Source organism: Squalius cephalus (assembly GCF_949319135.1).
Source record: "Squalius cephalus genome assembly, chromosome: 8".
Taxonomy (NCBI): domain Eukaryota; kingdom Metazoa; phylum Chordata; class Actinopteri; order Cypriniformes; family Leuciscidae; genus Squalius; species Squalius cephalus.
This window is the reverse complement of record NC_137129.1, coordinates 37,083,732-37,097,036: the sequence shown is the minus strand read 5'-3', so window position 1 is coordinate 37,097,036 and position 13,305 is coordinate 37,083,732. Positions and strand designations below refer to the sequence as shown.

The 13,305-nt window shown below is 38.3% G+C and overlaps 1 protein-coding gene across 5 annotated transcripts in view; it reads right to left on the bottom strand.

The window, feature by feature from the left end:
- The window catches only part of khdrbs3 (KH domain containing, RNA binding, signal transduction associated 3), a 144,288-nt gene that overhangs the window by 33,690 nt on the left and 97,293 nt on the right, over positions 1-13,305 (bottom strand). For all 5 annotated transcript variants that reach the window (XR_013822024.1, XR_013822025.1, XM_079879056.1 and 2 more), the window contains exons 3-6: positions 13,058-13,174; positions 8,165-8,311; positions 7,491-7,630; positions 3,194-3,380 (exon numbers count right to left, since the gene is read on the bottom strand). Coding sequence is in view for 3 of the 5 variants with exons in the window: in XM_079879056.1 (XP_079735182.1) it covers positions 3,194-3,380; positions 7,491-7,630; positions 8,165-8,311; positions 13,058-13,174 (591 nt within the window). In the remaining 2 variants the exon portion in view is untranslated. The remainder of the gene's footprint in view (positions 1-3,193; positions 3,381-7,490; positions 7,631-8,164; positions 8,312-13,057; positions 13,175-13,305) is intronic.

Genomic DNA, 13,305 nt, shown 5'->3' with positions numbered 1-13,305 from the left:
TATATGACCACGTTTGGGTCAGATGTATTAATCATGCAGGCATTTGATATGATGTATCTTTTCTTTCCAGACTTGCGAAAGCGAATATGATTAGTTGATTTGTGTAAACCCAGATGCTGAGAGCGGATATGACTTGGTAATCCCTGTAAATATGAATGGTGAGATTAGATGTGATTGGCTGATGGGATGCCACATGGGGTGGAGATGAAAACACAAACTGCAAGATAAGAAGTAAAAAAGTACAAGTAAAAGTAAAAAAAAAAAGCAAATTTGGGGAAAATGAAAAGGAAAGAGATAAAGTAAATGGGGACCCAAATGTGTCACTCAATCAATAGAGAAATAAATAAATCAGTTGAGAAATTAAAAATGAATCAAATAATCAATTAATAAACATTAACATGAGGGTTAAGACTTTAGTAATTAGTAAGAATTAAGAATGTAGTAATTTAAAAATTAGTTAAAAAAATACTGAAAATAAAAAATTCGGTTTAGCCATTTATAGTATTAACATAAAGAACAAAAAATAGTTTTGAAATAGTCTTTCACAAGTTTGGGGTTCAGAAAGATTTTTGAGATTTTGCATTGTCAATACAAGATCTTGACCAAAAATGTATGCACTTTGATTGAAATAAATGTTGTGATGTTTTTCCATCAAGATGTGCAAACATGTTTGGTCAAGATCTTGTATTGACAATGCAAGAGTCCAGCACTCTGTAAAGTCTCCTCCAGCACATCCCAAAGACTTTCAATGAAGGTCTGGACTCATGTGTGCCAATTCATGTGTGAAAATGATTATTCATGCTCCCTCCCAACCATTCTTTCACAGTTTGAGCCTGATGAATCCTGGAATATATGGTCATGATGTCTTCCTAAATGGTTGTTTAAGAAATGAAAAGCTACACACTCCATCAGTTAGGGTTAGAAGAACTGTTACCAAACATATAACATGCTAGAAACATAATAATCACTGCAATAATCATCCAATCATAGACTATTAAGCATTTGCCTATTTAAATCCAAACAGTGGCTTTTTTGACCAGGCAGTGTAGGCCTGTATCTTTTATTATATATTGAATAAACTTAATATATTTACTTCTCAAATTATTATTAAGTGGCATAAATAGGCCTGAATTTGGAAATGCAAGAGATGAAGAATGAATGTTGAAGAATAAATAGTATAAAGTGGCATTTTGAAAGCCAACAAAAATTTGATCATATTGTAAATCTTCAAGACACACTCTTCTGTTCGACCCCGAAACACTGATGTCATTTCCAACAATATGGGCGCAAAAAGACACTCGAGTCTAAAGCTGTCGCAATAGATGCATGAAAACCAATGACAACACCATGAGCACAATGAGATCAACACAGCCAAAACATGGAGGCTTCTCAATACAAGATCAACAGATTAAGAAATCTTCTTAAAGGGATAGTTATTTTGTTCCAAACCCCATTCCCATGGAACACATTTTGCATTTATTTTACATACAATGACAGTTCATCCTAAACACGTCTATCAAGCAACAAAAAGGACAAACACGCACTATAAAAATAGTCCATACAACTACAGATTCTTGTTAAATCTGATTTCTGTCATTGTACAAATATACTTGCCCCAAAACCCTTCAACTTCTCCTTTTGTATTCTGCAAAAAAATAGGACCATAATTGTTTGGAATGGCATGAAGGTGAGAGAACAATGACAGCCTTTTCATTTATCCATCACCATTCCTCTACAAAGATGTCTTGTTAATTTCTCATGACTTGTCAAAACTCTCAGGACAGTCAAAAGATCGTTTTCCAGTTCGCTCCTGACGAGGAACATCTAAACACTGATTCAGAGTGACAGCTTCAGATTTATCATCCCACAGATGTTTGAATCGTTCCCAGTGTTTCAGGCTCCTGCACAGACGTGTGTTTTGAGGCCGTTGAAACGATAGAGAACAGCTGGCGACTGAGTCGTTTCCTCTGACCCCAGCGCATTCGAACGGCGCCCCCTAAATAAACCTGTCAGATGCGGTTAGATACGGGCACTGCGGGGCGGTGTGCCAACTCTACCCACCTCTCCGGGCCCACCATCTGTTAAATATGCCACACGCGAGCCCGGAGACCTCCGAGACGTGCAACATCAAGAGGAGCTGGCAAAAGCTCCAATGTATTTGAACTGATTATTTTGCAATTCTCTCTGATAAATTAAAACTCAAAGCAGAGGAAATCTACAATGGTGTCAGAAGCAGGTGAGCAAATAAGACAATTTTTTCCACATAATCGAAAACAAAAACAAGTAAATCAAACAGATGAAATGATTTAGGATGTCTCCGGTAGACGGCCGCATCATGAACTGTTCTATTACGACTGACAAATGAGATCAGTGTCGGAAAACATTCATTTCTGTGAGAGCTTTGGCGAGCTATTGAGTTTGTTTTATATAATTTATCGATATGAGAAATGTCAACAATAAAACACAAGCAATTATAGGCATATATCACAGATAACACTTTCTGTCTACAGAGGACTATAATGACTGTAACGGCACATATAGAGTAAGAATTGTTTTCACAAAAACAATTGCATATACCATTGCAGTTATTGTTCATAAAAACATATTTCAGATCACTTCTGTTCATTTAAATAAATCAGAAATTATATATATATATATATATATATATATATATATATATATATATATATATATATATATAAAATGACAAAGGCATATAACAAAATTAGTAAAACTTACAATTGAAATGAAAATGCTCAAAAGTATCAATAAATACAATGATATTATAGAAAAATTATAATAAAATAACACTGGCAAAAGACTATGGTAGAATCTTAAAGTGCGTAGATCTGCACAGTTGATTCGTAAAGTACACAATTACATATGAATTACACTGTAAGAAAATATATGATCAATAAGCTATGACAACATGTTTTTACATTTTAAGTCAGTTTAATGTAAATTAAGTTGAAATGACTTAAACAACCAAGTCGATTGAACTTAAAAATTTAAGGCAGCAACTTTTTTACAGTGTAAAGAAAAAATGTGCATATTTCAATGCATATTTCAAAAGTCCAGCAGAAAAAGTACCTCATCTGGCCACCATTCTGACCTTGCATACTATATACCCTTTGTTAGAGTCCCTGAGGAGAGTGATGTCTGTACTGTAGTAATGGATGTTACAGTTACTTACGTATTCACCGTAGGCATCCTGCACGGTCGGAGGAGGAGGTCTGTACCCAGGTTGGGGCGGAGCTCCTCGTGCTCTCTGTGAGGGAACCCCTCTCCCTCTGCTGGACGGGACCCTGCTGGGCGGAGCTCCTCTGGGCGCCACCCCCCGGGGAACTGCAGCCTGAGGCGGAGGAACACCCCCTCTACTCCTGCAGGACAAACACCTCAGCTCAATACACATCAATGAAATTTCATGTCAATCAATTACATTTTTTGAAAGAAGCATAGGCCTTTGTGAAACATTACAGGCCTTGCCATCACAGGAATAAATTACATTTTAAAATAATATAAAAATATTATACAGAAAGCAGTTATTTTAAAATGGCAATAATATTTCACAATATTGCTGTTTTTACTGATTAAATATTTATTTTTGATCAAATAAATGCAGCCTTGGTGAGCATAAAACATTAGTTTTAGAGTATATAAAAAATTCCACTTTACAATCACAGGATTTTCTATGAATCTTTCAGCTGACAGACAGACAGATCTAGTCTAGTTTCTGGCTATCATTTACAAAATAACCCCCAAACTGGGGTATGTGAGGTGACAGAGGGGGTACGCAAAAAAACGAGTTTTGCCGTTGATTAAATTCTGTCTCACCTTAAAATAACATTAAAACTAAGCATGTATTTCTAACAGGAAACAAATTGTAAAAACAGGAAAATTGTAGCACTGTAAAAGGTAAAATACATGACATCCAATCAAATTACCTCATCTTTTGCAGTGAAAACAGACTGCATCCACACAAGCAGCATGCATTTGATAGGTTGTGTGCAGAGTTTGCTGCCTTAGCAAAGCGTGATACAGTACATTACCGTCGTTCTCGACAATGTACATATTTTGTAAAAGTGGGGATTTATCACTTACAAGCATGAAGAACAAATATAGACACAGACTGTGCATTGAGATCGATTTAAGACTCAAACTCTCTTCAGTACAAAAACATACCCTGTTTGAGTTTTTGTTTTTAATGTTGATAATATATTATAAATTGCAAATTTCCTCACAATTCCAAATTTGACACTAATTTAATACAACAGTTCAACAAGCAAAAAGGTAATATTAAATGGTGTGCATTTTAAACACAGTATTGTCAATATAGTTTGCTCTATTTTGCAATGAAGTAATAATTCCAACGAAAGCCACAGCTGAACTGGTGTGCGTCTCCAAGCAACACATAGCAGTGTTTCGTTAATGAATGAATATGTGAAATTGAACGAATCGGGAGTTAATGATTCAACGATCCATTCATGAATACAGCCACTTGCTAAAGCAGCGCAATGCAGTTTTGGCAATTTCTTCACTGTTTTTCGCTTTTTGCTCGCAGGTTTCTCTATAGAGCTCCCCCTACAGTTTCGGAATAAATATTTGACAACACTGTCGTAAAAAACTCGTTGGCGACTCTCTCCCCTCCCATCTTCTCCCTCTGGTCATGTGCATTTGTTTTCAAAGAAGCCGGCAAACGCACCGAGCCATGTCCACTGAGGTATGTATGATACACAGAAGGCTAGCATATAAACGTGTATGTGTGCAGTGGCGTAAAGCAATTCGTTACATCGTGAGACCTGATATCACGCGATACTTCCTGACACCCGCCGGCCCAAAGTTGCAAGGGTGTTTTTTCCGCTCACAGGCACTAGGGGGAAGCGAGACGGCCACCATTCAACCCGAAACAAGTCATATAACCATTCCAATGACTCCGAAGCAGTTCAGTTAAGGTAAATTAAGCTAAAAAAACCTGCACAGTTCCACTTTAATTTTTCGGATCATTTCATATCTCTATTCAATATTTTTTTTTTTATTTAAAACATTATCTTATAACATTGTTGATGCCATTGTAATTGCATTCACACCACCTCTGAGCAGCATTAAACAGTTATTAAGGTGCTATAAGCGATGTCACGCGTTTTTTTAGGCTGAAGCATTTTTTGTCATATACAGCAAACATCTCCTCACTATCCGCTAGCTGCCTGTCCCCTGAACACACTATAAAAAAACGCGGTCTCTGTAGACAGCCCAGGCTCCACAAACGGCAACAAAAACAAACTGGCCCAACCTGGACCATGAAACATAACAAACAGTGCTCCAGCCAATAACTGACAAGAATTATTTGGGGGTGGGGGTTGGGGGGTTAGTGCGCGTGCACATGAAGTGGAGGAGAGAGAAGCATGAAGAGGGAAGTTAGCTAGAGGAGAGATGTCTTAGACAACGACTAGCGTTAGAATTATATTCTCTTGAATTTTGATATGGCCGACACACAACCAAAGAGACGATGTTCCGATGAACAAATAGCAAAGAAGAGGGAAAAGGAGAAGGAACGCACAAAGTCCCGAATTTACATCGGAAAAGCATTTGAAAGGTGGCGAGAACTCCGCCGGCAGAAGGGCTTCCAATCCGACATTCAGGTGGCTCTGTTTTTGCTGGACAGGCGGGTAAATCCAGTCTGGCGTTCATGACTGTTTCAGGAAGCACGGAAGGGAGGGGGAGGAGACGGGATGAGGAGGAGGGAGGCTCGAGCTAGCCTCCATTTTGTTTGACAATACTTCGAACGCCAACAAGAAGTGACATCACCCAACATCGCTTAGAGCACCTTTAACTCTTTCCTCGCCACTGACGGACATTTCCAGCTTTCTGTGTTCTCATTGTTATACAGTAGGGGGCGCTATTAGGCATCTTCTGAAAGAGTACAGAATCTCCAGATCAAAACACAGGCGAAAGAAGAAGCAGAAACAAGTGATAGCATATGTAAGCAGATGCTTATGTAAAATAACTTGAACATCAACATTAAACAGCATATCAATCAAAACTGCCTAATGTTACCTAATGAAATGTCGACCCAGGATGAGGTATAGGACTGTGAAGCTTTGGGGGTGTTGATGAACTCGATCTACTCCATCTGTGTTTTGATCATCGTTCTGAATCTGATCCAGATTTAGTCAAAACTCAGTGTTTTGCTCAAAATGTTGCTTTTTTCTGAAACTTACCCACATTCAAGTGTTAATAAAAAAAAGAATGCATGAAGCTAGAATAAAACAGTTTTTTGTTTAAAAGCAGTGGCTCTGTTCTTTCTTTTGATATATTGCATGTTCAGATATTCATGCAACATAATATTGTGCGGGCCATGAAACTTTTGTGAAAATGATCAAAAATGCTGGCATTGGCTGGCAACTTCTTAAAAATACACTGGAGGGGAAAGAGTTAAAAAATACGCACCTGAAAATCAATATAAAGGGGCAAATATAGTCCCTTAATGAAAAAGGTGTGAGTGCAGTGTAAGAGGAAAAGAGGAGGTGCGCAGAAGGATGTTAAACGCCTCAGGAGGTTTGGAAAGTTTGGAAACCACTGCTCTAATGGAAGATTGCTTTAATGGTTTTATTGAATTTTCCTCTCCAACTATGATGAAAATGAGAATAATTTGAGGTAATGACATTAGTGTCAGTCCGTGTGAGAATAAATCTGCCAGTTATGCCGCATTAAACTCTCAGTGGAGTTTAAAATTCTTTGCTCAATAAACAGCAGAAAAAATTCGAATGAACAGAGAAGGTGATATTAAGGAGTTAATTTGCCTTATTTACATGTTTTTCTGGCGTTTCACAGTTTTGTAGTTTATGCGGTAAATGTTCTCAGTGGCTATGTTTTCATCCAAACTTGCGAATTTAACTTATGTGCAGAATTGGAATATTGCATAAAACATTTGCAAATAAAGCACCATTTCCATCCAATGTGTTCAAGAGAACAGAATGGGAAATTGGCACAAAATATCTGTAATAAAAATGGAAGTTGCTGCCATTATCTTTCTTCCTACATCATAAATGACATAAATGATCATTGCGCAGACGAAACGCAATAAACGCTGTCATGTTATCTTGCGTTCGGACGCCTGGTGTTTGGGAATGCAATCATGTGACACATCTGGGAGGGAATTAAACCAAGTCATTCTGATGACAAACTCAGGCATTTCAGAACGACCAAACATTTAAAATGCTGTGTGATGAAATTGGTCCACTGGTTTGTTCAGTTATCCAATCACATTCTCTGTTAAGGCAAAGACATGTGAGTTTTTTTGTTGCGCATCGAGGGATTTATTCTTTAAATGTGTTTACATTGTAGTTTATGCGCATGTCTTCTTATCAGATAAATATATCCACCTCATTTGAGCGCATTCGTTTTTATGCATTTACCCAAAATGTGCATAAAAATAGGTGGATGGAAACATAGCTAGTGATCACAGCAAGTACAATCAAATCTGATCGTACCTGTGCGGTCCCGGCGCTGGTGTTCCTCTGGCTCGTGTGCTGGTTTTGCCTCTCGCAGCCGGGACTTTGGCGTCCTCCGAGCCGCCGTTCAGATACGTCAGCTCCTGTAGCTGAGCCTGTCTGATCTCATCATTATAGTCCTGTAAGAGAGAGACACACACACACACACACACACACACACACACACACACACACACACATATGGGGCACTAGTTAATGAGCTGGAACAGGCAATAATGGTCCACTTGATTTTCAAGGGGAAATATACGCCCCCAGCAACCCCAAACATGCTCCAACATGTCTTTTTCCCCAAGAGGAAGAATTCTGCTTATAAATAGTAACATTTAATATAGCTTTTCATTAGCATAACAGATGCGACTGTGAGATGTTATATACATAAAGTCATTACTGCGCACACACGTGTACATATTCATAGTGTTTGTTGTTCTAACTAAAATCGGATTTTCAGCAAAAAACAAAACAAAACAAAAACACGGTCCTGTGGACACCAGCCCTCCTTAGACAAAATGTACTTGGTAAAAATACAATTTTTAAAACCAGTGAATATGTATTTTTGGTCTCAAGGTAATAAACACTGCAATCAGGTAACAGCCAACATGCTGATGCTCAGCTTTTGTTCAGCAGATCGCACTCACACCTGTGTGCAAACGTACCGGGATAAGGAATTTTTTTATCTCCTCCAGAGCATGACCCATTCTCGCATACGCTTCGGCGGGGGGAGCGAACACCTCGATCAGCACGTGAAGATCTTCGTTAAGGTGATTATACTTTGCCTCTCCGCTCTTTCGCAGTTCTTCTTCCTGTTAATGCAAGAGTACGAAAAAAGAAACATTTATGCATTTGCACAATTTTGCAAGCACCGTCCTCTGCTTCAGGAACTAAAAATTGTTTTACTTATTAAAAAAGTTATATATATATATATATATATATATATATATATATATATATATATATATATATATATATATATATATATATATATATATATAATACAGTAGCAAAAACAGCCTGTTCAAACAGTTTATGTTCGAAATTTTTATTAAAAGAAAGTAACATTTTTATTCAGCAAGGACGTATTAAATTGATCAAAAGCGACAGTAAAGACATTTATTATGTTACAAAATTTCAAATAAATTCATCAAAGAATCCATCAAAAAAGGTCAATTATTTTTTAAATAAAAATAAATAAATCAGGTTAGGGTTAATAAATAAGAAAATGTAAATAAACATTTAAAAATAGAAGATGCAGGAAGGAAAAACCCTCTTTCCAACTTTGAAATACCACATTCTGGATACTAAGGGATGTAAATAAATAAACAAGCAAAATTAATAAACTGCAGTAATTATGCCATGCATATTCAATTCAATTAAAATGGAAATTCCATATGCAAATCCATTAACACTGGGCAGCGAGTGTGTGTGTGTGTGTGTGTGTGTGTTGGTGTTGGTGTTGGTGTTGGTGTTGGTGGTGGGGGGGGGGGATCCAAAATTGTAAGCTGACGCAAAGCAAAAGAGCAATTTAACAGGAACACAAAACAAAAACATGGCAAAGAATTACATCAGCCCACCCGTCAGATGCACAGATGAAGCAGGGTGAGATTCCTTCATCCAACATGTATTTTCATTGGAGAGCAAAACATGCTGTTAAGTGTGTGTGTGTGTGTGTGTGTGTCTCCTGTGCTTCCTCTGATGTAATGCAGTTAATCTGATCTCTTTAAGACAGTCGATGTTATGCAAATGAGATGCTAATTTCATCTACTGTTTACTGAAAGAGGTGAGCTTAGTGCAGATAAGATGGTGAGGCCACAGAGTGAGTGTGTGTGTGTGTGCGCGTGCAATGGCAGTAGGAATAAAACATTGGTTTTGCTGTTTCACAGAACCAAGATATCCTGTTATTGTAATGTTAGCTATAACAACAGGACAGTTTTGAGTGTCATTGTTTGTCTGGAGTTTCTGACAATTAACAACAAACTCTTGCTTGTAATATACTCTTGTGTACTTTATGCTCTTTTTTTGTTCTTCCTTGACGTTCATTCATCATCTTCGCTTTATTTTTCACGAAGCATTATTTTGATATGATAAAGAGACATCCACTCTTGCATTGTGTGTTCGTGCATTTTGGGGGCGGAGCAATGAAGGGAGGGGTGTGTAAAAGTATCAGTTTTGATTAAAATATAAATATGTTATATGTGTATGGTCTACAGCTTTGAGAAAAGTGCTTGCAAGAGCATATTTTCCATATTTATCGGTGAACACACATACACATATTAAGTTTTCTAAACTGCTTCCAAAAAACAACCTCTTGTAGGGTTTGGGGCGTGTATGTTTACTATCAAAATCGTTTGGTAAATTCTGTGAAATTCGTTTCTGCGAATTCTAGAACATCAAAGAGAATTATGAGCTTTAAGCAAATCTCTCCTCTCTGCTGTGAGACGGCACTGCAGGAGAATCTCCAAACGGCTTAAAACCGCGCAGGTGAGCGTTCCAGATCCAAACCGTCCAATTTGCGCCGCACAATTCTCCCTCTCTCGCTTTTCTCCATGGAGAGCTTGTTCACCAAAATCTGACAGGACGGGAGGAGAGCAGCAGTCAATAACAACACGCCCAATTAGTAGATAAAACCTTCCAGAACACCCCGAGCTCTGTAACAGCTGTCTGAAGGGAGAAGATTGCTCGTGTGAACAGGGATGTAATTGCGAGCACGCTTATACATGCACACATCAAAATCACCTGCAGTCGAGCTACTCAGAAAAGGCCCAAAATCAACATCACACACACAAACACACATCTGTGAGAAATATGCTGGGGGGAGATGTCAATCACTTAAAGGATACATATCATGGAATTTCCTGACTCTTTTGAAATACATTTTGCACAAAATAACGTTAACCAATTATAGCATAGGTCATTTAGAACAGTCTTAAAAGGATAGCCTGTTCTAAAAGTTTATGGTGCGAAAGATTTACAAAAAAATGATACTTTCTTGAGCAGCAAATCAGCATGATTTCTGAAGGATCATGTGACTCTGAAGACTGGAGTAATGACGCTCGAGTCCGGGGGTCCAGGGGACTGTGGGATTGAAAAACCTTTATGCAAATGAGAAGTGCAAAAATGCTGGACGGCAGCCAATCACTGTGGGGTGAAAGCAATTTCATTACCTGCCAACAGTTTCTGGTACTTAAAGCACATCATTACTTATTATTTAATTTAATTCAGATTTCAAATGCAGTTTACACCCTAAATTGTTTTAAGCAATAAAAATGTTATAAGTAATTGAAATAAGCACAAATGTTAGGGCACGTCAAAACAACACCAGTGTCCAGAAAACACCTCAGACCCCACAGGGTTAAAATATATACAACCCCAAATCAGAAAAAGTTGGGACATTGTACAAATTGTGAGTAAAAACAGAATGCAATGATGTGGAAGTTTCATATTTCAATATTTTATTCAAAATACAACATAGATGACATATCAAATGTTTAAACTGAGAAAATGTATCATTTTAAGGGAAAAATAAGTTGATTTTAAATTTCATTGCATCAACACATCTCAAAAAAGTTGTGACAAGGCCATGTTTACCACTGTGTGGCATCCCCTCTTCTTTTTATAACAGTCTGCAAACGTCTGGGGACTGAGGAGACAAGTTGCTCAAGTTTAGGAATAGGAATGTTGTCCCATTTTGTCTAATACAGGCTTCTAGTTGCTCAACTGTCTTAGGTCTTCTTTGTTGCATCTTCCTCTTTATGATGCACCAAATGTTTTCTATGGGTGAAAGATCTGGACTGCAGGCTGGCCATTTCAGTACCCGGATATCTTCTACGCAGCCAAGATATTGTAATTGATGCAGTATATGGTCTGGTATTGTCATGTTGGAAAATGCTGAAAGAGACGACGTCTGGATGGGAGCATATGTTGTTCTAGAACTTGGATATACCTTTCAGCATTGATGGTGCCTTTCCAGATGTGTAAGCTGCCCATGCCACACGCACTCATGCAACCCCATACCATCAGAGATGCAGGCTTCTGAACTGAGCGCTGATAACAACTTGGGTTGCCCTTGTCCTCTTTAGTCTGGATGACATGGCGTCCCAGTTTTCCAAAAAGAACTTCAAATTTTGATTCGTCTGACCACAGAACAGTTTTCCACTTTGCCACAGTCCATTTTTAATGAGCCTTGGCCCAGAGAAAACGCCTGCGCTTCTAGATCCTGTTTAGATATGGCTTCTTTTTTGACCTATAGAGTTTTAGCTGGCAACGGCGAATGGCATGGTGGATTGTGTTCACCGACAATGTTTTCTGGAAGTATTCCTGAGCCCATGTTGTGATTTCCATTACAGTAGCCTTCCTGTATGTGATGCAGTGCCGTCTAAGGGCCCGAAGATCACGGGCATCCAGTATGGTTTTCCGGCCTTGACCCTTGCGCACAGAGATTGTTCCAGATTCTCTGAATCTTTGGATGATATTATGCACTGTAGATGATGATAACTTCAAACTCTTTGCAATTTTTCTCTGAGAAACTCCTTTCTGATATTGCTCCACTATTTTTCGCCGCAGCATTGGGGGAATTGGTGATCCTCTGCCCATCTTGACTTCTGAGAGACACTGCCACTCTGAGAGGCTCTTTTTATACCCAATAATGTTGCCAATTGACCTAATAAGTTGCAAATTGGTCCTCCAGCTGTTCCTTATATGTACATTTAACTTTTCCGGCCTCTTATTGCTACCTGTCCCAACTTTTTTGGAATGTGTAGCTCTCATGAAATCCAAAATGAGTCAATATTTGGCATGACATTTCAAAATGTCTCACTTTCAACATTTGATATGTTATCTATAATCTATTGTGAATAAAATATAAGTTTATGAGATTTGTAAATTATTCCATTCCTTTTTACTCACAATTTGTACAGTGTCCCAACTTTTTCTGATTTGGAGTTGTACTTTGGACATTAGGAAATCCAATTTTCCAACTGTATCTATGCAGGTAGATTGAGCTTGTATTGAAAACAATTATAGACCTGAACTGGGCTGTTTTCGGTCCAAGAAACCTTGGCTTGCATAAAAAGAGATCAGGGGAAAACCACTAAATCTTACAAAACGACCACTTTAAATAGAAGAATGCCTCTGAATTGCTTGAACAGCCAAAGTCAGTTGAATGAAATGCTTGAAGAACTGATCTGTTTTTTGTCAATAACCCCAAACCTATCAGACAGTCTATCTCTGTCCCTTTGTCTCTTGTGTTCTTTCTCTCTCTGACAGGATGCTGAGGTTAGCATTTCTTTATGACATTGTATCCCTCTTTCCAGGTGAGGTGGGGGGAGGTGGGGATAGGGGGGCATCAGCAACTATCGATTGATTCAATCAACGGCACAGCGCGTAGAAAAACGACAGACGCAGTCGAGATCGTTCAGAACGCTTCTCACCCGTGACAGCGGAGACAATGAGAAGATGCGGTAAAAGACGGGACAGAAACGCAAGCTCCTGCCTCGTACACTCTGATTAACGGCCCAAAGGAAAAACACTGATAATAAGGGGAAAAAGAATACCTTTTCTTTGTCTCTCATGGATCCCTTGCCGAGGATGGACATCTTGGTCAGCGTGTCCTCTTGTAGTCTCTTTAATGAGTTCCCTCGAGGACCCAGGAGTTTACCCACAAAATTAAACTAATAAAGAGGGAAAAAACAGAGAGTTTTACTAACACTTCATAGTACTGCCTTCTAATAACTATTCCTTACTATATCAGTTATGCAGAATTACATGCTAAATATTTCCTCTGCAAAAGTAGTAAAACATT